A 25,371-nucleotide genomic window follows, 5' to 3' on the forward strand; every position below is an offset into this window, starting at 1 on the left:
TGGAATCCCAATTAGCTGAAGAAACATAACCTTGGTTGAATTGTACTGAACCTGATGAAATTTACTTGGATTTTTTTTTTTTCAGAACTTCTAGATACAAACAGTAATTCCACTTTCATGTGATTTTTCTGGTGAATTGGCTATGCAAGAATCAAGTAAATTGAAGGGATTTTCATAGATAGAAAGAAAATATACTAAAAGGGTCTTCGTGCTTCCTTTCTTCAAGATTGTTGCATTAACAAGAAAAACATGGCAAACTCAGTTAAACAAAATGTCAATGTATCGTTATCATCATCCGAGCCTTGTCTGAAGATGTCAATAACCAATAACTAATTAGTCTTTTACAGTCTCTTCACGTATTATGCGGAAGTAAAGTCTGCATACATCTTGAATGTCCCCGACCCCTCCCATTGCAGGAACCTTATGCACGAGTGTTGTTTAAATCAATTGTTTTTCAAGTCGTGCTATTGGAAATCACAAAAGAACTGAAATTACAAAAAATTGAAATCAGTCGTTAAATCCTGTAAAAGTTAATGACATCAAAGTTTCCAATCTATAATGTAAGCCAAAAGTGTCACCTCAAAGATGCCTATTGAATCCCCAAAAAAGTAGATTTCTAGACACAAACCTGCACAGAAAGTATAATTGATTATTAGTAATTCAGTAGCCAATTTACTTAACGAAGTAAAGGCTATATTGACCATCAATCCTAAATAGAAATCAAATCTCAAAATTGAGGTCCCTAGCAGAAGCAAATACTTATGGAGGCATATCCATAAAAACTTTTAGCTAATAAATAGGTTGCAAGATAATGTCACTCAAGTAAAATACATCACAAAAAAAAGCTAATAATCTAAAACATTCATTCCTTAAATCAATGTTGTGCATTAGAACTCTTATGAATCATCATCATCATAATCATCAAATATCCCCAACTCTTCTAAATTTAAGATAATAATTTTAGCTCCTCCATCTTTAACGTCCATGCACAAGCAGCAATTATAGAATATAGATGAAGGGCATCTGCGAACATTTCTAAGCATCTAAATGGAATCCTAAAAGTGAAGTTACCACTGACGTTACTCGATATTTTTCAGAGATCTATGAAGGATGCCCTAATGATCAAATCTTCTAGACTTCAGTCATCCAATATGCAAATTACTACGATATAGTTACACCTGCTTTCTGCCTTTAAGTGTTGCTAATAGAATCCAAGGCCAGGTTGTCGAAAACACATTACAGAGAGAGCATTTCACCAAAAAAAGAAAATTTAAATAAGCATATGAAGACTAAGTCAAAAAAACGAGAATCAAAACAGATTTGATGTAGAAAACAAACCTGCATGTTTCCGCATCATAGTGTAGTCAGAAAAATATCAAGGCAGAGAAATTTGAGAACATTGGTATCAATTTTGAAGATACTTTTGTTTGTTTTCGGGATATGGAGAACTGGAGGTAGACCCCTGCGACTTTGATCGCAACAATCTTGCAAAGCTTGTTTGGGAAGAGTAGCAAAACCACGATTATGTGGCATAAGCTGTCAAATCTAGAGTTGAAACAATGCTAATGATTTGTGGAATTTAACTCCCTCTTATCACTCTGTTATATACGACTTTAAAAGACTGAGAGCCATATGGTCGATTTAGTAAACTTATTGGCATTCTCAAAGTCTGCTTTCGGTTTCTTCTCCCCCTTATCAGAATGCTGAAAGTTCTATCACCATCAGTTTTCCTTTCAATACTTGTTCCTGCATTTTCATTATGAATTTTGTGCTGATTTGCTTCATTCCCAGCAGTTTCCCCAGCACAAAGATTCGAATCACCATTTTCCTTCACACTTTCCGATGTGACCTTAGCATTTTCACTTGCATTATTCACTGCATCTGACGCTAAAGGATTCACTTCCTTAGTAGCTTCTCCCACGTTCTCAATATCTACTGGGAGAATTGGAGCATGACTCAGGCTTTCACAATCATTAAGTTCAAACTTTGGCTCCAATCCAGGATCAGCAAATGGCCTGACAACAGGAGGCGGGATTGAGAACTCCGTTGGATGGCATCCAGGCCAAGGTGTGCTTGGTATAAACTCTGATGTACTCGGATTCACATTGCACTGCCAAGGGAAATGATTGGGATGAAAAGCACTGCTAGTAACAGGATAAGTACTGGTCGGCACTGCTTGAGGTTGGGTATATGTAGGGTAAATAAAGGGCAACGACTGTATCAGGCTAGGGGTCGGAGGTGGTGATGGGTACAGGTGCTGGGGGGACATTGGATTAAGTGCAGGTAAAACAGGAGCAGGCCCCGGATGAAGAGTCATATTTACTGGCCAAGGTCTCACAGCCTGAACGGCGTTAGGACCAGAAGGAATTGCAATGCTCATCATAACTGGCGCAGATCGTGCAATGGCCGGTGATGGGTTGAATGGAGCTGCAGAAGCAGACAACTTCTTATTGACAAATCCTCGAGTATCCCCCATGTATGGAACTGACGGTTTGTCCTTCAAATTCTCTTCTCCTGGCAAACTGGAGTTTGAATCACCATGAATTTCAATGCTTCCAGATGAAACCTTCTCACAGAGTTCCTTTATGGGAGTATCAATAGAATTTGGGATGCCATCAATTGATATACAATCCTGGATGACTTTAGGAATCTCAATAATACCAGACTCAAATTCTTTCACAATCTCAGAGACCACAACCGAAGAATTATCTTCTATTTCATCAGTTGATTCAGTTTTTTCTTTCTTTTCAGTGACTATAATGTCTCCTTTTAAATTATTTTCCGGACTAGGCATATCCTCACACTGCTTTTGAGACATATCTTCTACTCCCACTGGGTTGGGATTTTGTTTTTCTTCTTCCCATTTCTCGGCAGGAACTTCCTGACTATCTGGAATGTCACTTTGAGAAAAGCCAAACTGCAATTTAGCAATAGTGCCTGGTGGGGCCAAAGCTACCTCCTTGTAAGAAGGAGATTTTCCAAGAGTAACAATTGAAGATTTTGCTGGACAGAAATCATTTGGACTGCAAACTGAAGAAGACTCTAATGAAGAACCGGGAATCTTGCCATCGTTTCTGGACGCCTCTTGTGTATCAGTCTTATTATTAGATGAAGGTACAGACTTAACCCGGTAAGTTACAGCTTTGACTATTCTCCGCCCAAATTTGGAACCTAGAGAGGGATTTGCAGTATGGTGTTCTGCATAACTTCCATGGGCAATCGTCCTTTTCTTCAAAATGTAATACCTGCTATTCTGGTGCATATATTTGATAGGAGGATGGTCCATGTCAGCATCAACAATTCTTTTATGATAACTATAAACCTTGCCAATGGTTGCTCGCCGCTGCTTTACACGTCGACCGTATGATCCAGCTGATCTAGGCCTCTGAACTGGTTGCCATCCATCGTCTCCTTCAATATGTGTTTCAGAAAAGGCCTCCTTGGGAATAATTTCCCTTTCCTCAACAGTTTCCTCCACAACAGGCTGCTGTAACTGAACTGGGGTAGAGACGATCACCTGGTCAGCATCTGACTTACTTCCCATGTCAAGTGTATCTCTCTCTTCCTCGGACACATTTTTGGAGTTTCCTTTCACAGTATCATCTGAATGTGCTAAATCAACATCTTGGAAGGATTTCCCTTTCACCTGCGATGCAAAATTTAAATTGTAAGATGCATCATAGAATAAATCCAGGATGACTACAAGCAAGAGACAGGCATTCCAAAGGCTTTAGAAAGAGTAAAGAGGCAAAATCCTTCCACTGGAACACAGGTTGGTGATTGTCAGGGGAAGATTCATGCATGATTGAGCCTCCAACTTACCTTTGTAATATAGTTTTTCCTTTTTACTGCCACAGCATCTCTACCTTTGGCATCATGGCTTGGATTTATGTAGTCAAGCAAATCCGAGACACTGTCATTTATAGCAAAAGAAAAAATAAGTAACCAAAACCGTGTAAATGGAAAAGGGCATAAAGACTATTCATTTAGTTAGGCTCGTTTGATGCAATGCTATGCTTTATAAAAACAGATCAGTCATTTAATAGTTTCTCTACATCTTAACTAGATCGTTTATTTCGAATATTGATCACAGCAGTCTTTCAGCCAATATGATACCAGAAAATGTACTGTTACAATAACATCTGCTATCATAAAAATACGGTGGCTTCCAGGGCAGAAATCACAGGGAACAACTGTAAACATGTTTGATCATGTAGCTAACACACACATTCCCATTACATCTTCGTGTTTTCACATTATCATTTCCACAGCAACAATTTTTCCAAAAAAATTCGTTTTGCCAGATGACAGAACAGAAGTATTAAGACAATTGGAGAGCATTCCTCCAATATGATTAGTCCTCTTGAGACAGTATAAAGTTAGAAACTGCATCTTATCGAAGAGCGTTGTATGCCGATTTACCTCAGATGGCCTTTGCTGGCTATGGATGCATCAGGCTTCCGAGTGCCATTTCTTGCAGCTTCTTGTTGTTCAAACGCCTTGGACTCAAAATACTCGAGCCAAGCAGCAGCATCCTGAGGTTTCAAATAAGGCAACATAAATTGTACCTCGAACAAATACATACCAATCTACAGACATCCAAAAATAAACAAATACAAATTCCAGTCATCTGACGGATCTGATCACCTGTCTACCCTCCAATCCCCTCAGCCTCAGAAAAATTCAACCACAAAAAAGAAGAAGCAGCACCAGAGTGAGATTACACTCAGCAAAGACCACCATCATTTACCAGTGGAGAAGTACAGGCAGGCTAAAAAAGCCAGAGATGGCAGCCACCTAACTAGTTTCAATCTTTTATACAATTCAACTTCTCAATTAGAAAGCCACATAAATAAAATGTTATGGGGCAATTTGTCCAGATTAATCAAGTCACGAGTGCGCTTCTGATATACTTAACACATATGCTCCCCTAATGATACTTCAGAACAGCAAACATAAGGATAAATGCTCAAAAGAAAGGATGGAAAAAGTCCTGACTGTTAATCTTGGACCAGAGAATAAATATACCTGTGTGCGCAAATCATCAGGGCCTAGCTTTGCTCGGAGGATTTGCAGGGTTGTCTGTTCATGCTGAACACTTAGAGAGTATGCTTCCATCAATGAGAGAGCAATTGCTATTGCATGGTAGCTTGCTGCTGTCTGGAAGCATCACCGCAAATGGATTACTTTCACAGTCAAAGCAAACGTTTTCATAAAATAAATCCACTAATTTACAGCGACCTAAAGCTTTTTCCTCACATAGCTATTAATCATAGCCTATGCTGAGGAAAATACTAGTTTTCTGATACTCTTTCCGTATATCATTGAATTAGTTGTTGTCCACTCTATCAGCCTCTACAGAACAAACCTAAAGCTAAAGGCTCTTTCTAACCATTGTTACAATTAGGAAAAATTGTATTCAAGTGAGTCAATGAAGAGAAAAAAATTGCCTTGTCTTCGATGATGCTCAATAAGATTCCACTAGTTGACTTCTGACTTAAAAGATATCTAGGCAATAGTGCATCATTTACTGGACAGCAGATGTCCTAGAATGCTATTCCAAATTTCCAATATTAATTGCTTATACGAACTTTGGCATTGGGAGTTTTCCTGTTTCTTACGCTTTCTTGTTTTTATGCAGCTTCATTCACCAGGGGATATTCTGACTGAAAAACTTATGACAAAGCTAATTTCTACAAATTATAAGTGTATCATTTGGTGGGAGAAACATCAAAACTGTTAATTGCATATACTGCTTGGCTCTTATCCTAGACTGAGAGATGCATCAACAGTTAAGCATCTTCAATTAAGTAGCCAACAAGCCAGGACTAGTGAAATGAAATCCATCCCCTAGTCTCATCCTACACACAAAAATCCAAATTTCAGGACAATATATAAGTGCAGGGATAAGATGATAGTCCTATTCTCCATCTCATATCACCATTTCTTAGTACCCACACAAGCTTACTATGTATGATAGGACATCAAATGAACTTCCATAAAAAATGAAACCCAACCTGAATGTGATCCGGACCAAGTAGCCTTTGGTTACACTTCAGAGCTTTATGGAGATATCTGAGGGCAACGTGCACATTCCCCAGGCCTTCCTCCATCATAGCAACATTTATGTATGTCGCAGCAGTGTTTGGATGAGATGGGCCACATGTGAGATGTAATAGATACAAAGCACGCTTAACATACCTGATGAGCAACAATTTTAAGTTAGTTTGGGAAGAAGGTAGAAATGCACAAGCAGAACAAAATAAGGCTGAAAACTATATGGAAAAGGGCGTAACTTAATCAAATTAATAAAGAACCTACCATATCGAGAGTAACATAAATCAAACAAGGATTATAAAAAGAAAGACGATGAATTTTACAAAGTCCACAAGACCAATGTGTGTGTTTGTGTGCTTATATATATATATATATATATCACATTACATGTTCTGCTCATAAATTCAAGTGATGCCAACCCAAGACATCAGCCTCTATTACACTTAAAATGAATGAACTTGGTCTTGTGGAGAGACTGTTTCAAGGAATTGAACTTGTGAACTCTAGGTTGCACCCGTGCAACTCTACCACTGAGCCACATGAAAAGAATAAATGAACAAATTCATGGAAGTCTTGAAACATGTTTTATGCTAAAAAGAAAAAAAACATACTTGAGAGCCAGCTCCGTATGTTGAAGTCTGTAATAAAATACAGCAAGATCACCATAACTTTTCATTGTATCAGGATGATCGAGTCCTAACTCTCTCTCATTGATATCCAAGGCTTTTTGTTGATATATAGTGGCCTGCACTTGAGAAAGATAATTGAATCAATTTTGATTGGATATGTCCCAATCGAAGAATTGATATATTAGTTGTTCTTCTAGATCAGGCACTCCTGAACCAAAAGTTGTTATAAGATAATAAGATCATTTTACAAAAAAGAATGCAAGGAAAGAGTTTATAATCCGATTGCTCTACAGCAGAAACTCTATTCCTGCACTACCTAGGGGAAATAGATTAAAAAAATAGACCTGATTGAAGTCACCAGTGTGATACAAAACTACAGCAAGGAGGCTATACGCTCCTGCTGTCATTCGATGGTAGGGGCCACAAACTGCAACCAGCTTAGCAAGAGCCTGAAACGACCAAAGAGATACAACAGATGAATTCCCGCATCAGAGCGCAAAGAAATAGCTATTAAAGTACATTTCTGCGGGCTTAAAATATAACCATATACCTTCGTTCCATAAGTGACTGCATCTTCTAGTTTCCCCTTATCTAACGCTGTTTTTGATGATTCCAGGAGTTGTCTTCCATCTGCAGATGAGCATGCGGCTTGCTGCAATGAATAATAGAATGGAGGTAAACAAAATTTAAGATTAGTTCCAAAGCAAGTTAGCAAATTGACCATCATCCTAGGCCTAATTAATCACCTTGTGCACTGGGACCAGGCTGACAACATCTGATTTATGAAATGGATGCGGAGAATCCATAGCAAAATCCCGTGGAACCAACTCAATACCCATCTGAAGAGAATATCATCATCATCATCAAAGACAGTATACCAAATAAATTTTAAAAAGAAGAAGAAGAGCAGTCACAATTCATGTTTCGTCAATAACGAATAGCAGCAGGTGAAACATGTAACAACAATTCTTCTCCTATCATGATTCCTCACAGGTCACAGCTATTGAATAAAATCAATCCCGTAAATAATATCATAAAGGAGTTATCAAATTGAACGATATACTTAAGATATGAGAGGATTGGGAGGGGAGGCATTCATGCCATCATGAGAGGTATAATAGTTCTTACTGGCCCTTTGATGAGAATACTAGCAGGCCAAAATCAATTCATATTGATGGGCATGGCCATGAAATTGATATCATAACCAATTAAATTGTTTCACAAATATTATAAATAAGCTGCTAACTTGAGCAATAACCATTAGGATAATGAGCAATTAATCGTCAAAATCCAATCCAAACGATTATCCGACTCAATAATAGCATCAGTGTCCTCAACTCCAACCCAATCTTCCGCTATAACTGAATATCTCTTCAAACATTGGTGTTAATTTCAGAGCATTGTCATAGAGTTCAAGTTGTGAACACCCAGAAAACGAGCTACCACATTAGTTCTTAAAATTTAGCATATCCAACTATCCAAGATCATAAATAAAGTAATGCCAAAAAAGACCACAATCAAATAGACCATTTCTGAGATTTTGGAATTCCAAGTCTAAAGCCAATACCTTATGACATAAGCCACGTAGAATTGCAAATTTTCTCACATCTTTGTAGTTAAAGATGCTAAGATCCCATTCATATCGCTTTCTCAAGAATACCTCCAGCCATCTCCACACAAGGGAATGCACATAGAAAGACTTGTCTAATTTGCTGTTGTTAGGAACTCCAAGCATCAAGTTCAATGCAGCAACTATTGACATTGCCATCTCATCGGGGTTCACAACAGCAGCAATCACTGCCCGAAGAATGTGTTTAAAGGCTCGTACTATCATCTCATGTATACATAGTGATTGTACGTGTGATAGCTTATCTGAAAGCTTGACCTAGGATATGAATAAAAGGAAAGGTTCAGTCAATATAGAGAGAAACTATTTAATCATATTCCACAGTTTAGAGTCATGTTCTCAACATCTTCACCAACATTTAATTACTACAATGGTTCCGGTAAAAAGAATGAAACTAGAATAAACTGCAAACACAGACAATAAGTGGAAGAAATTAAAAGACATAAAATTTGGCGGGTTGATGCTGACAAACTGTAATAGGCTGTCGACATGCTATGTATTGCTGCAAAGCCACCAATAACTTAGCTGAAATTCAGAATTATAACAAAGGGTGTTGCAGTAGATAATAACTAAATACCCCAGATCTTTAGTGAACCACCAGCAGCGATAACAAAACAAGCTAGTTGAGATAAATTAGACTTTTATAAATGAAAAATACATACACATATGTGCATGGAAGACAGGCATGGTGTCAAACATTCATACTACATCTCACCAAAAAACCTCCAGAAAAATGAAAATGGGATTACTTGATATGGATGGACTTCACAATATTAGAAAAATTATCCAGCAACATGAAGGATCCAAATTAAGAGGTCATAGCCTTTTACTTATCACTATAAACATATGTACTTAGGAATCGAAATCCAAGTTGGTAAATAAGTTCACTCACAACATGTCCCAAGGAATGCATCCGAAGGCCTCTAGTATGCATGAAATCAGTTAGAGTTCGCCCATCAACTGGTGACAGTTCCAACGAACCAAAGTCTGCTACCTGTATTCCAAAATTAATACTAGATGTAGAAATCACCAAAAACTATTATTCACATGAACTAGGATATTGACTAAATAAATTCGCTACTAACCAGTTTTGGAAGAGCAACTTCAGTGTAATACTTTTGAGACAATTCGACTAGTTCTTGTATAGACTGAAATTACATGTGATAGGTTAGTCATACTGTGGTAACATGAAAGGGAGATACTATAGCCTGCAAAAGTTTTTAGAAGATATTACCTTGCAATGAAGTCCTGTTTTCGATTCTTTTAGTCGAGAAAAGGCTGCATCAGATAACAACCTCTTGAGTACAAGCTCATTGTCATTCGCATTGGTATCAGATTGTGATTCTGAAGAAGCATCTTCAACTTCCCCAATAACACCATCCACATTGGTTCCTGGGCTTTCAGACTGCATTTTCATATTGCTTGCATCAAGCCTCTTGTCGTTCTTGAGGGACTTCAGTGGTGTCCCAAGCCCCTTAACTTTCATCTCTTTCTCTGCGGTTGATTTCTTAGCCTTCTGTGCAGATGATTTCTTATCTTTATCTGCGTTATTCTGGTCTTGCAAATGTTGTATCCAACAGGCTCCAAGTTCCCATCTGACAAATCGCTCTCTTTCTGGCTCCTCTTTTTCAAGATTGGCTATGTTTTCTTCCAGCACTCTTTCAACAAAAGCCTGGGGAGTATTGTCATCTTCATGTTCCAAAAACTGGCAATGTGATGATGGTTTAGCTTGTTCCGAAGTTGTCACGTTGTGAAGCAGTCGTCTTAAACTGTAAGAAATGCAATAAAAACACAATCAACTAGAGCAAAATGACAGAAGTAGAAGCAGAAGCTGGAGAGAATATAATGTCACCCAGTAATAAATGACCAATGCATGAAAACTACCGCCTTAGGTAATAAAAATTGTGCATCTTATTTTACCAATTATTTGAAGAAAATACAATTATGCAAAACTAATATAGACTTGGAGTCTTTAAGTACTAACAACATAAAAAAGGCTATGCCAAATAATAAAAAAAAAGTAACCACTAGTGGACAACACAAGCAGAATCAACCAGCCTCCCTTTGAGGATGTCAATCATTAGAATTATGTGGTATTGGAGATAGGCCCTTCACTTTAGAATACCATACTGATGGTAATTGCCAAAAGTAATGGACAAGATGAGAATACGGAAATTTGAGATCGCCAATTGGATTCCTAACAGAACAATGTCGCCCACGAAACACCGTGGTTTGCTTCATATTATCTGTATTTAATCTGATCATGGTATTTTCTATAAATTGTTCAAATTTCCAGAGTGCAAATAAATTATATAAATTCAAATTTCCCAGGAGAATGTAAACCTGTTAATGTTAAGGGCATTGGCACCGCCTTCAGGCTGTTCAAGATCAATGCTCCGATACAAGGAATCAACTTTTGTGTTCTCTTGCCCAACTTTCACAGAAGCAATGTAACCACAGTATCTTACGTAGACAAAACCAAGTGTAGCAATATCCTGCACTCAATAGTAAAACTATCTCAAATATTCATCAAAGCCTCTAAACTGCACTAACAAGTTAAATCCTAATGTCTGCGGAAATAGGCAGCTCATCTACCACTTTAGACATTAAAATCAAAATTTGTGGTTATCATTCACGTACAAGAATACAACTTACATGGGCTGCAGTATTTTCGTCCGCAGTGATCCCTTTCAGCAGATTTCGTTCTGCCAGATTTTTTTTGTCCAGTCCAATTGCTTGGATGCCATCAATTTTAGTATATGATTTATTGCTTGCATTTGAAGCATCTTTCATGACCACGATGATCAAGTCCCCAACTCTCTCTGTGTGAAGAGTTTCGCCGTTGGCAACCGAACAAATCAAATCTGATTTTCCCATTACATGCTGAACAGCCTTGACAGCTCTGAAGATGGCAACGTCAACAAACAAACTGTGAAGAAGGAAAGCTTTCCTGTCTCGAACTTGTCTCTCCTCTGTCGTCTTGCAAGGCATAGAAGCAATAAATTGTAGTTCATTAGACCAGGGTATCAAATCACTTTTACCATCTCTTCCTAGACCACCTCCATTTCCACCCCAGGTTTCATCCTCCATAGGCAGAGAAGGGAATGTTGATGGTGACTGCGCTGCAACAGGAGGGACAAGCCATGTGTTGGCTCTAAAGCCATAAGGCAGATTGCCAAACTGCATGCAGCAAACCCGAAAATTCAATAAAAGAAGAATTTCAATGAATGAAGCAACTTATTACATTTATTATTGGCAACATTAACTATGCAACTAAAACCAACTAAGTACCTTGTTGCGTTCTGAGAATGCTTTCATGAGATCATCATAAGCCTGAAATATGAGAAAAAAGACCTGTAACTTCAAACAATCCTTTGAGAATAAATGTAATCAGTGAGTCATAAATTTCTAGTTAATATAATGCCATATATGCATAAACACGATGATCTATACCTGAAGATCTGAATTTAGGAAAGCTAAGCATCATCACAACTGATGAAACTTCCACATTAAATCAAAGGTCTATGACTATTACTAGCTTTGCTTGTAATCAAGAACCACTTGAGTAATGACATGCACACTTTGCAGTTTGCATACATGACCTATCCCCTCAGGTAAGGAGAACAAATTTAATAAACTCTGTTAGATAATAGCTAGTTGCTAGCTCAGCAGTTGGGCTTCTGAGGCTGAATGGCAAATGCCATTACCAGACAATATGAATGATACATCCGTGCATATTCATGTACCATACACAGAATTGTTTGCATGTTTCACAGTTTGCGCCTCAAAAATAAACTCTGTTTAAGTGAACATAAGCATATAAATTCATAAAATGCTGGAATTACACCCCATCAATATTAGGTACGTTGAAATAAGCTATGAATGATGCAAGCCAATAAAAGCAACACATTGAAAAAGAAGGTGCAGAGAAAGGAGATAGTAGGCAAAACCAACATTGTCAAAGGCTCTACTGAGCTGGCGTAACAAATCAACAAGGTTATGACAAAGAATCCGCTGCTTTCCGACGCTAAGAAATCCCTTTCTGCAAGCTTCAACATGAACCAGCTTTCCATTGCAAAGTTTTACCTGATACAAGCCACCAAAAACTCACTAAAAATTCTCAGAAGAAACATCACTGAAGCACTTTTGGTTGTATAGAAGGCTTACTTCAAGAGAGAAAAGATGATCCTCAGCTGAAATCTCGTCCACTCGCCGTTTCGTCGCCCTCCTTATAACTGCAACATTCATGAGTCGTTTTTATTTCTTCCTAATGTCGATTTGATAACTTCAAATAGATGACAAAGATTGAGAGGGCTTACATTGAAGAGGAGGAGTCAGATGGGAGAGAGAGAAGAACTCGTAGAAACTACCAAACTTCGGAAAGGATTCGCTCATATCTCCGCCTCCCTCCACGGCCACATCCTTCGAGTTCGATTGTTTTGTAATTGTAGTAAAGGCGGTGGCGGGTGGAGATTTGGCGGGAATCTTCTTGGCGCTCTTGTCCTGCGAAGCCGGCACATTCTTGGAGGCGTCGGACTTCGAGGCGTCCTTCGTCGTCCCTGCCGGCCCAAAGCAAGTGGTGCAGGCGACAATGTCCAGAAGCCGTCGTACGTGCGCCACCGCGCGTTCTTCATCGTAATCCTCTGCAAAACCGCAAACGGCGTCTGTAAGTCTCGAAGCATAAACCCTAAAAAACGACGCAGTATTAAGTCGTTTAATTTGAACGTTTACCTTCCGTTAATGAGACGGCGGATGGCTTCAGTGCGGAGACGTCCACCGTGTCTTTTAACCGTTGCCCTCTCACCTGTGAATAGTCAAATAACCATCAAATCTCTACTTATTTTTACACTAGATTATGTTGGGGGTCAAAATATAATTTATGGGAATTCTGGGTTACCTCGTGCAATAATGAAAAACTAGTGATATGGCAAGTTTCAGTGTTGACCGAGAGGAGTCGACACACATCAATAATCCTATCCGTTGATATTCCCTGGCCCACACAATATAATTTCATGTTATTAGTAGAAATTAGGGCAAATTGAATATATCATGAAAAGAGAAGAACTATTTAGATTTTTCTAATGATCGATTGAAAAACAAAAAACATAAATAATACTTAAGATTGTCAATTTTTCATATTTGTCTTGATGAGTTCAATCTACGCAACTTTTGATATCCACTCATTTAAGCGTGTAAACTGTAAATAGGTATCGTTTGAAATTTGTTTATGACAGATGTACGCAGCCTTATCTTACATTATTGAGAGACTATTTATTTGATAATTTGATTCTTGTAAGGTTGTGTCAACCTTTAGGTATATCTTCTTCTTTTTCTCTACTTACCTAGAGAAAAAAAATTCCGGGAAAAAGATTTATTTACTAAAATATAATTAATTTTAGTTAAACCATAATACCAATATATGGATACAATTGGTATATACAAAAACCATTCTCTCCACTCAGATTGTTAATTACTATTTGTTGCCCCAACAAACAACATATTTAAAAAGTGTACCATTAAGAAACACAGAAGCAAGTTAATTCTCTAACCATTTCAAATGAAACATAGTTAAAAGAAGTTCAATAAGTTAATTATCTATATATATATATATACACACACATATATGTTCTGGAACTTAATTTCCATTGCAAGAACTGAAGATTAATGGATAACCAAACCTTCAAAAGAACCGGGGTTTCGTCGGGAAGGTTTACTGTAATGTCTATGACAACCGGAAGAACTGTAGAATTAAAAATCCACAAAAGAAGTAGTTAATTATACAAGATAATAATAATGTCAAATAACAACATATATTGTTCACTAAATGAAAATTTTTATAAATACCCTTCTCTTCTTTCTTCTTCTTCTCTCCTTTCGCCTTTCCGCGACTGGTTTTAGGCGCCATTCTCGACCTTTGCTCAATCTAAATCCTTAAACTAATACATCCCAATACACCAAGATTAGTACATACATATGTATATATCAACACATGTACTGTGTCAATCAGTTATAATACAAAATTTTGCAATACTTCCATGGCTAAAATAATATAATTAACTTTCTGAAACTTCATTCACCAATGAAAAGTTGCACAAAGTTAGATGGTAGCACAAGAAGGAGGAGAAGAAGGAAATATATGAATAAAAACCTGCAAGAGTGAAGGAAGGGTAGGGTGGAGAGATTGGATAATGAAGAGAGGAGGTGCATAAACAGAAACGGTAGAAGAAAGAAACAACGCAGACAGACGGACTAAGAAAGGAAGAGAGAAAGAGATAGATGAAGAGAGAGGTGGGGTGTGATAAGGAAGGAAGGGCGGAGATTAAACAGTCAGATTGGATTATGTCTGTTTCTGCCACCCCTTACTGTAATTATCTCTTTTTTGTCCATTTTTTTAGATTTTTATAGTAAATAAAATCTCAATTTATTTAATATTATATGGTTATTTCAAAATTTCCAATTATGTGTTTTGAAGGATGCTTAAGAAAAAGTTGAAATGCTCAGCTGCGTCAGGGGACCACACTCCATTACGGGTCCACAAAACTAGAACTACGTTCATACAATCACAGCCGTCCAAAACTATCTCATTAGATTTTAGATCGTGGAGATAGCTTTTTGCGCACAAAATTTGTCATTTGTTGAATATATGGTCTATGTATGTATATAACCACCTAACTGATAGCCTTAGTTGGTGAATCTCTATAGGTTTGACTAATAGATAGTCTTAGTTGACGAATCTCCATGGGTTCGAACCATACGAATTTGGAGAGGTACTAAGTTAGATTCTGCTAGGAACAATATACTTGTAGCCATACATTGAGCTTTAATTCAATTTATCTCCTTTTTAGGTGGAGCACGGGCCTAATGACCTGAATTCAAGTCTATATCGAATTTTTAAAGGATAATTTTGTATGATATCATTATCGATTACCAAAAACGAAAAGTCATATGTTGTAATTCCTTAAAATAAAGAGAATTATTGAAAAGTGCACATTAGAGAAGCTTTTATGAACAATATTGCAGCACCATTAATTGAAATTACATATGCATGTGCGTATGAGCTTATGTTAACCTCTCTTTAATTAACTTTATTTATAAAATAGTGCGGGGTGGGGCGGTTTTAGGTTTCTGTTAATAGATATTTTTTTTATTTGTTTATACCCAAAAGAACGCTAACACCACTTTAGATGTACTTTTTGAGGTTTTTATAGAGGAATTCTCCCATACACACTTAAATTTCTTATATGTATATATGTATGTATGTATATAAGTGTGTTCCAAGTGCCTAATAGTCATCAACCTAAACCATTATTGGTGGAAAGTGTATCAGATGTTCTTACAATAATGCTAGAGACGGTATTGGTCAGGACATGCTATTCAAAATTGCCTTTTTTGTGTTAGGGCAACTGCAATGGTGCCCTTAGTTGAAAATGTAAAAGGCCAATCAAAGAGTCACAAAGATGACGCCAATGAGAGACAAGTGTTTACAATATATGGGAAGTGGGCAACAGCAAATCAATGGCGTCTCTTCAAGGTTCAAATTCCTCCAACATTACTCAAAGTGAAACTGTTTTCCAAACAATGAATCCAAGACTAGGGACAAGACAATGGGTGGACATTGTGCCAAGTCAAGACAGAAAAGTAAAGAGTGGATACCCATGAAAGTGGTCTTCAAGGAATGTAAAATCAATAAAATCGAATTGAAGAAATTCAATATCAGCTTATCAAGAAAATAAAAGAAATTCAATCCCAAATTTAAGGTGAATGAAGCTGATAATGAATTGAAACAAAAGACAAATTCCATAAGAATATATATATCATGAATAAAAATTTGTCATATAAATCATATGAAAGATCTATGATCGCATGCTCGCAGCAAAGTTCCTCCCAATCTCAATTCTCTTGAGCAAGTCCATATATGCACTGGAAATTCAGGACAACAACACAAAAGACAGTCTCTTTTCTATTTGCCCTCAATTGGTTTTGACATGTTTTCTACCAATTCAACAACCAGGTTCTTCTTCTTGACCTGCATGGCAAACATTTTCAGTTCTCCATCTGTGGCTATATCTACTCCCTCTTTGGATATTTGTTTCTATTTACTAGATGTCCTCCTTGCTGAGCATGCATTTGCAGTAATAGCACACCTTGCTAAAGTCCGAGTGTGGTTTCTACCGGATCTCTTTTTCCTGAATGGCAAACGTTTTATTTAAGCACTGAGGTGGTGCAACCCAGAGAGCTACAAGGAGGCGGTGAACAAAACTTCAAGCAGATTGGTACAGGGAGAGGAACACCATAACTTAATCAACTAAACCAGTTATCTAAAAAGAAGTCGAAGGATATATCCTTTGAATCAAAGATTCTATGGTGATACAACATCTCATGGACATGGGGAGCGTAATAAGGATCTTTCATTTGGTCTTGTCACCAGAGAGAGAGCACCATGAGAGTAACTCACTGTCTACAGAGCCATTAATAACCCAATAGACCCCCATCAGATTATAAGCAATGCTCTAAACATTTCTTGTCCAGGGGAAGTGAAGAAGATTGTTTATAGATTCATGACTCACTTTGCAAATGTAGCATCTATTAACTAGAGACACGCCTCGTTTCTGCAAGTTGTCTAGAGTCAGAATTTTACCCCATATAGCCTTCCAACAAAAGAACACACAACACGTGGAGGGGCTTTAGATCTCCAAATGCATACCCAGGGAAAACAAGGATCTCTATGTGGTTACTGTCACATCAATCTTACTCGCCTCGCCTCACACATTTGCACAACTGGACTAGTAAGTTGGGAGAATCCAAATGACGCTGCAACAATTCCTCGAGGATATGAAAAACCTGCTCGTAAAATTGCTTCAGAGGAGATTGCCAGTGGGTTGACGGAAACCTCTGCCATCTATGAGGCTTTGAATGATACTGATGAGGCTCTCATGCTCTTACGACACAAGAATGAGGCTCATGTCACTTGGATATACACCAGATTGCTTTTAATCTTCAAAAACATATACATGAGACTAGGAAATTGATTCTCAGCATCTTCTGATCCAAAACAAATGACCCAAAAAATTTGGCAAATGCTTTAGCATCGTTGTGCTCAAAACCTTACCACAAGTTTGCAACATTGTTTGGCAGGAAAATTAACAAATAAACTCATTTCTTGGCTGGAAAATTATTAAACAAACTGACTTGTCTAAAAGTTTTAAAATCCTAGCTGACCAGTAAAAAAGAGAGAGAATACATCTGATAAATTAAAATAAAAACAAGAAATGCAAACTTTAAAAGGTAATTTGAAAGAAGATTGTGGGTGGATCAGCATAAAGGCTTGTATCAGCGTAGGAAGTGTGATGGCAGCGGATTGATGTTTATGATGTAGGGAGAAGTCTAGGTCATCATTCCATACTAGAATGCAGCCCACGCCTTTTATTTCAACCCGATCATTGTAGGAGAGGTTGCGGCAGTCACAATGCAATAACTTGAACAAGGACAAGGGCCCTCTCCCATTCCCCCAACTTCACATCATCGCAACCAATACACAATCTTCCTACTCAGACCTTTTACTTATTAACCATCATATCCATGCCACTATACAACATAAGAACCCAGACAAAAGAACAACTAACAACATCACCAGGAATTCAACACCACAAATACATCAAAAGAGGATAGTAATATATCGTCTTAAGCATATCATCAATAAAGACATTGCAACTCAAAGAAAAATGAACCAACCAAACCATAGATAATCAGTCACAAACCCAAACCTACTTTGGCTAATTCATACCCATTCCCCTAGCTTTACATCATTGCTACCAACACACAATATTATCCAAGCCACTTCATAGAACATAAGCAATTAAGGAATACAAGGGATTGGAAAACACTAATTAGTCTAAGAGAAGCATACATCATCTGAAATAATCACAGCATATAAAAGATCCAGATGACTCAAATCAACCAACAAATAAAGACATTACAATTCAAAGAATAATGACCAACCGTGCCATAGATAACCTGTCAACAAAACCAATTTTCCCTTCATGCTTAAGAAATAAATAAACAAGATGTCACCAGAAATCAGAATGCCAAAGAACTAATGAACGAGACCTGTGAGTTTTAAGCTGGTGATACATACCAAACGCGGCAGTTTTCAGTTTTGAACCCAGCTCCGTTTGTTGAAAAGGGAAAGTCGAAAGAGAAAGATTACCGGATTTGTAAGATTAAGACGCATTGCCGATATAGATCGATTGATGCTTCGCCGCCGCTTCGTAGGGTACCAACCAGCAAGACGGGATCAACATCCGCAGCTGCTTGATTATCAGTACCCAGAGAGTACCGACTACCAAGTAGTGTGAGAATACTGCGGGTTGCGGCCATCGGTGCCCTACATGGCACATGCAATTACAATTTAAACCTAGATCTAATCATGGGCCAATGGGCCTGCAAGGCCTGGCTAGGCCGGCCCAGGCCCAGGTCATGGGGTGGCAAATTTCGTTATTAACTTAAAATCACAGGGATAAATATGGAAAGAGCTGCCCTCTCTAACGATATCTCGCTCAGACTAAAAGGAATTTTAAATCAGAAAGATTGGCGCGTCAATAAGCATGCCTAGACTGTGTGCTTCGGAGACTGAATATCGAAAACGAGATCATTCGCAGAGCGATAAAATGAGGAAGAGAATTCGAAGAAACAACTCCATCAAGAGCTGCACTTCTCCTCGTCGCAGTTTTCCTACTTGCCACTCTTTCGACTGGTATTCACACATTTGAATTTCAACAAATTCATGCATACGCTTCATCGATTCGCTTTTTGATTGTTTAGACATACATCTCCATTGGTTTTTAAGGTTTCGAAATGATTCGAGATTTTGAAATTGAATCTGTTCGATTGTGGTCTTGAATCAGTAGTTCCGAGCTTTATTTGAAATTGCTAGCGACTTTTAAAACTCCAACACGATCACTTCGTGGTTGTTGATGTTAGATTTTGAGATAATCAATGCTAAAACGAAGATCTGACTGTTTTGAGTTCTCTTTGATCCATTGAAGTTCGGATGATTATATAGTTGCTCTGGTTTTTAGTCTCAGTTTGATTTTCTGATTCTTTCCTGAAAGTAGTTCCACACTTATGCTTCTCTTTCTGGTAGTCAATTCATAGCAGATCTTCAATCGCTGCTTGGTAATTGATATTAAACTCGAGTTTCTGATATATGATAGATATGTTACTACAGAACTATGTAACTTTAGAAATTTTTGGCATGAACGAGATCTGTTTTTGCTCGGTTAGATCACTTTGAAGATAGTCTGATGTTATTCCTGTGAATTGTAAGTTTCTGTTTGGCAATCAAGAAAATGGAAAAGCGAGAAATCTGAAAATATTTTGAATCTGATGCATGTCCTGAACTTTCTCAAAATGTGGAGAATTGAATTTTTAGTTCAATGTTTTTGATTTTTGAATTCTGAATGAAGTTCATGATTGCAAGTTATAAACGAAAACTGATTTGAAATCCAATTGTAATTGAATTTGACTTTCAGTATTTAGAAAGTAATTCTCAGATATTTGAATTTTCCTCAACAGTTTCTAATCAAAGAAAAACCTGAGAATTTTCTCTTGAAATCCGAAAATGTTTGAATTTCACAAAAATGACCTTCAGTTAGAGATTTGAATCATTAAAATGCCATGAAAAATTTGATGACAAAACACATTTGGTCATTTGCACTCATTTTCTCAGCAGCTAAACTTAGAGGTCGAATTTAGATGATCATAAAGATAATATTCATTGTAAATCTGCTAAAATCTTCATTTTTTTCTGCCAAACAAATAAAAGGTTCGAAGAAGATCTATGGACGGAGATCGCAAAGTTTCTGGACGGAAAATCTCTGGTGATGCTGGCAACAACAAACAAATGGTTCAACAGCCTCATCATGCAAGACAGTGTGTGGAGATATGCATGCTTGCGTGATCTTCAGATCCCAGCTCCATGCCACGTTGAATTCAAGTGGAGCAAGCTCTACGCTTCAGCTTTCAGTAATGATCAGACCTTGTTTGTGTTTTGATTCGTCAACTGTATCTCTTGATTGCAATAAATTAAGTTCCATTAGGCTTTATAACTCTGATTAAGTTTCACTGGTGAATTAATATTTGGCAGACTGTAGTCATGCTTACACTTTCCGCCAGCAGGAAAAGCATATTGGTAAGTTCCCCAAGACTGAGCATTAGCCTAGATTGCTGCTACAATGAGATGCAGGTTAAGACCTGGTATTTGTTTCAAGGATCTGCACATTTCCTTAGAAATAGAAGTTATTCCCTAGTACTGGTTCCATCTCTGATGAATTTGGTCCACAGGTGTAGATAACAAGCAAAATTATTTGTGGTTATGCACAACATATGGTTTGCTGATGTACCCAAGTAATATCTAAGGTTATCTAGTTTAAACATGAAATTTGAAGATCTGTAAATCATTTATCATTGGTATCCATTTTTAGTTTCTAACTGTAACTAAAAAGTAGCAGACGAACATGTGGTCCTAATGGTAGAGCTCCATATATTATGTTGAGGCATGTCCCTGACCCTGCCATTGCGGGATCTTTGTGCAAAAGTGTCGTTTACCTTTACCTTAACTGTAAAAAGTACAAAACTACTTAGAAAGCACATTCTTGAGTGCAATTTGAATTATGGATTAATGGTTTTATTCACTGTATTTTCACTTTATGCAATGATCAGATTGGATGCGAATTGGTGCATTTTCTCTCAACTCACGAGCAGCCTTCCTGACCAAGAATCTGAATGGTCCACTGAAAATCTCGAAAGAAAAGACTAAAGAAAAGATGCTGGAATTCTGTGGATCATGCGTGTTGGAAAATATGAAAACTGGGATTTGGATTGCTGGTACTTTCAATTAAACTCGACTACTCTAACATTGTTCTTTTATGATGATTTTTTTCATTAATTTGATATACTACTGATGTTTCAGACCTGCAGCTTGTTCGATGTCCTGTTTGTGACCTAAATGCATGTGATGGTGAGCTACAAGTCCCTTACCGCGGGCTGTAATGTTCAAATTATGAGTACTCTTTAACTAACTTGTCAGATATGATTTGGTGTGATTTACAGTGGAGTACGATTATGTAATATGAACTGCTAATTTACTTGAAAGACCTATTGTAGAGGAATATAATAATCTTCATGGAACAGTATGGATTAGATGGCCTGACTAAAAGCCTAAGCTTAAAAAGTGCGTTTCTCTTCACTTTTTCACTTGTTATGATTTTTATATTTCTTAGTTCCTTTACCTTCATAACTCCATTCCTTAGGAGACACATCTGTAGCCTCATTTTTTTTTTGATCCTGAGTAGATGTGATGTAATTCACTGATTGACAAATGTAGTTTCTCTTGTAAGTGGAGGGCAAGCATTTTCCTAGCTGTTATTTCCACATCATCGACATACGTCTATTTAAATCCTAGCATTCTGTTTCTGTTGAAGAATTAGAGGCAATTGTTCATTTGTGTAGTACAAGTTCAAATTTATTAGAGGACAAGTTAGACAATATGCAGAGTTCATTTAGTGTGCTGTGACGATAACTGTCATTTTATCTTGATTACGACACTTTAAGTAAACTTGCAATCAACTTATGTAGGGACGATGCAGACATTAGATGCAAGGCATATTGAGCTCTTCTTGAAAGAGGGCTACCAAGATGGGAGCTGGGAGTACAATCTTATGGGATCTCATAAGATTGAAAAGAATGTAGGTGAAGCTTCTGCGGCAATTTTTGATGTCAAACATCTCAAGGATTCTTCAACAGCTGGTAAAACTTGATCCTTCATTTTTCTTGATCATTTCAGTCAATGAGATAGAATGTATGATATAACTAACATAGGAAATGCTGTACCTCTGTGAAGTCGAAGCCTGCATGCTTCTATTCAGTATTCCTTTTTGTATGTTTTCACGATAGCATCAGAACATTGAGATGGTTCTCCAAAATTAAAGTAGAACATTTGTGAGTAGATAAATGAAATGTTTCTCTGCAACTTGTGAACTTTTTTTTGGAGATTTTGGGATAAATGAGATAAAAGAATAATTTTTGTAGTTTTCAAATGAATTTACAGCAATATTCGATCTCAAGTCATGGGCAGGGAAACCTAATGATTGGCAACCAAAGTCTCTTATCACTTTCAATGCAGTTGCCATAACCACCAATTTACAAGAAAATGAAGGTAAAAATATTACTAATCTGAATTTTACATTAGCTTAAAGTATTATACTCTTGCCATACATCACATTTATACTGATAATCACTATGATCACGCAATATGGGCTTTATAAAATTCTCCAGAGCAAATGGGAAGTAGTGTTAGTTATTGTTAATTACCTTGAATTTTCCTGTGGGCCTGTGGCTGCTTTAGTTGGTCCTTATGAGTTCATCATGACATTTAAATTGTAAATCACTGCATTCTTTGTTGAGTTTTTAGCACTTTCTCTATCCCTTCGGCATATTTTGCTCATTTTGGATACAGGAGTTCTTGTAAAGTACCATACTATGAGCGCTGGAGAGGAAGGAGAAGTCGTTTCAATTAGAATCTCTCATCAGCTCCTCTAGATCTGCTCAACTATACTATAGTAAAAATATGATCTCTCTTGGAAGAAAATTAATTTTACTTTCTAGTGTTGAGATGCAATGACACAATTCACTGAACAGATTGATCTTGTGTACATTCTACAAAACTTGTGTACAAGGTTACAGCAAAGGAATTGAACTAGAATTTACTGATCTTGAACTTTCCCTGCTCTTTGTTGCAGTAGAATTGAAATGACACCAATAAAACCTAAAGAAGTTTCGTAGTAATTGATAGTAATAGCTTGCATACCCTAGGAAAACTGAAGAGTTGGAGGACTTCATAAGTTCCAAACCTTTTCTTTTCTCAATGTTACTTTGCAGTGATTCTAATAGGTTGTGGGCAGCTGAAAATTTTGTATTCTGATATTGCTTTAGATTTTTAGTTTCTGATGCAGATGATAGTAATAGAACTCTATAAATATTACTCGTGGTTTTAAGAATTGGCTTGCAAAAGCTTCCTAGTCTCTGTAAACACCGGCCTTGAATGGAACCCCTATTGTGATATTTTTACTTGAAATTGCTTTCATGAAGGCTAAAGAACCTTTATTTTTTAAAGATGTTTGACTCTAGAGATTTTAAATTACTTAGAGAATTCTACATAAACTATTCCTTTCTTTGTAAAGCCTACCCTTCTCTGAGATTAGTCCTTAACCACGTACTATGGATCTCTTACAAGCCCTCTTCTTTCTCCTTTTCCATTTTTCCATTACATGTGCAACCAAACCTTGCCCAGTTTCTGTTTGTCACGGCGATCAGATCGGGATCCGATTCCCATTTTCACTACAAGGCAAGCAACCTCAAGACTGTGGATACCCTGGATTCAACCTCAGTTGCAATGATCAGGGTGTTACAGTTCTGAACTTGCCGTATTCTGGTGACTTTTTGGTTCGCAATATCAATTATCATACTCAACAGATACAAGTCTATGACTCGAATAACTGCCTTGCTGGAAGGCTTTTGTCTCTTAATCTTTCAGGGTCACCTTTCAGTGCTGCTTTCTATCAGAACTACACCTTTCTTCGCTGCCCCACGCAGCTCGTAACACCTCGGTTCACTCCTATAAATTGCCTCAGTAATTCTACAACATCAGTTTTGGCTACCTCTTCCATGAATCTGGTCAACTCAATGTCTACATCTTGTGACATCATCGATACATTGCCGACTCCAGTTGACCTCAACGATGATCTTAAGCTAACATGGATTCTGCGTGACTGCACAGATTGCGAAACAGGAGGTGGCATCTGTGGTTTCAAGAACAATACTACTCAAGAAATTGGTTGTTCCTACGATTCAAGTTCTGGTAATGATATCTCTTGATCTTCGTTTCCTTCGTCTATTGCTTATTTCACAGGCTAAATTTAATGAGCAAAGCTCTAAACAAGCTATTCAAGTTATGGCCCCAAAAACTTCCTTTACCAAGAAACCTCCTTATCTATTTCTTGCAAGCCAACCCTAATAACTTGCAAATGATCATCTCCCATTTGTAAATCTGCTCTCTTCTTTTTATTATTTATTTTTTCTTTTTCCATCTCTTTTAAGTGGGGGAAAAAAAATGTCAGTGGCTGATTTTGGGCACCTGTGCTTAAACAAGTAGTTAGTTGCAAAAAGTTTACTTTTCTAGTTCTTGTTGAGCATGAATGAGCAACGGTCCCTTTGTCATGAATCCCATGATAACTTAATATTCAATCATGTACAGGGGTTAGTCAGATCAAAATTTTCTGGGTTAGTATTTAATTTAACAGAGGTAAGCAATCTGATCAATCAAATGTCCATATTTGTGGGGGCATCACAGACCTGCACATAGGCAGGTTTAGATGAGAGCAGATTCTGCTTTTCTAAATTTGAAGACTTTGAGTGGCAAATGTCGGACTGCAAATTGAACCAACTAAATCTATATACTATATTATTTGAAGTTTGAACAAGTTTAGAATTTTTAGACCAAAAGTTTTCTAACTGCCTTCCTTTTTCTATTCCAGGAAGACCAAAAAATGGGCTCGAGATTTTCAGGCTCATTGCCTTGGCCATTGGAGTACCCATCATGATATTTGTGGTATTTGCTGTTGGATTTTCTCTATTGGCGTATTTGTTGGATCCTGGCAACAGGAACTCTACACCAGCTTCAACAACTCGACAACCGGCTGTTGCGTTGACGGGTCTGGACGAGTCCACCATTGAATCTTACCACAAGGTAGTCCTTGGGGAAAGCGGTCGACTACCAGCTGGGCTCGATGATAGCACCTGCCCACTCATTGATCGCACCTGCACAATATGCCTGTTGGATTATCGCAGCAAAGAGACACTCGGATGCATTAGTTGCAAACACTGCTTCCATGCACATTGCATCGATGAGTGGCTTCGGTTGAATCGTACATGTCCAATTTGCCGGAATGCTCCAGCCCATGCTAATGTTCCTTCCTAGAATGTGTAATGCACAGTCAAGTA

The 25,371-nt window shown here is 37.5% G+C and overlaps 2 protein-coding genes, 1 long non-coding RNA gene and 1 pseudogene across 3 annotated transcripts; 2 read left to right on the forward strand and 2 right to left on the reverse strand.

Moving 5' to 3' along the window:
* Window positions 1–154: 154 nt before the first annotated feature.
* On the reverse strand, window positions 155–14,610 carry LOC119982708 (protein TSS-like). Its single transcript, XM_038826213.1, has 25 exons — window positions 14,158–14,610; window positions 13,992–14,053; window positions 13,211–13,303; window positions 13,045–13,117; window positions 12,633–12,956; window positions 12,481–12,548; window positions 12,268–12,399; window positions 11,605–11,646; window positions 10,969–11,493; window positions 10,657–10,808; window positions 9,548–10,082; window positions 9,399–9,461; window positions 9,206–9,307; window positions 8,254–8,571; window positions 7,433–7,525; window positions 7,237–7,338; window positions 7,031–7,135; window positions 6,669–6,802; window positions 6,018–6,201; window positions 5,029–5,160; window positions 4,423–4,535; window positions 3,823–3,913; window positions 1,339–3,646; window positions 579–628; window positions 155–485 (listed from the first exon to the last, which is right to left on the reverse strand). Exons 1-23 carry the CDS (start codon window positions 14,216–14,218, stop codon window positions 1,580–1,582), a joined length of 5,571 nt encoding a protein of 1,856 aa, XP_038682141.1. The 5' UTR covers window positions 14,219–14,610; the 3' UTR covers window positions 155–485; window positions 579–628; window positions 1,339–1,579.
* A 1,365-nt stretch (window positions 14,611–15,975) lies between these two features.
* LOC119982710 lies at window positions 15,976–18,697 on the reverse strand. The gene is made up of 2 exons (XR_005464437.1): window positions 18,449–18,697; window positions 15,976–18,327 (listed from the first exon to the last, which is right to left on the reverse strand). It is a non-coding gene; the product is annotated as an uncharacterized LOC119982710 (long non-coding RNA).
* Window positions 18,698–18,926: 229 nt separating this feature from the next.
* Window positions 18,927–23,054, forward strand: LOC119982711 (probable F-box protein At3g61730). The gene is made up of 8 exons (XM_038826214.1): window positions 18,927–19,066; window positions 20,138–20,337; window positions 20,459–20,503; window positions 21,034–21,198; window positions 21,284–21,331; window positions 21,949–22,119; window positions 22,421–22,528; window positions 22,829–23,054. The coding sequence occupies exons 1-8, from the start codon at window positions 18,981–18,983 to the stop codon at window positions 22,909–22,911; spliced, it is 906 nt and encodes a 301-aa protein (XP_038682142.1). The 5' UTR covers window positions 18,927–18,980; the 3' UTR covers window positions 22,912–23,054.
* A 535-nt stretch (window positions 23,055–23,589) lies between these two features.
* On the forward strand, window positions 23,590–25,357 carry LOC119982718 (annotated as a pseudogene).
* Window positions 25,358–25,371: the final 14 nt, after the last annotated feature.

Source organism: Tripterygium wilfordii, chromosome 17 (assembly GCF_013401445.1).
Source record: "Tripterygium wilfordii isolate XIE 37 chromosome 17, ASM1340144v1, whole genome shotgun sequence".
Lineage (NCBI taxonomy): Eukaryota > Viridiplantae > Streptophyta > Magnoliopsida > Celastrales > Celastraceae > Tripterygium > Tripterygium wilfordii.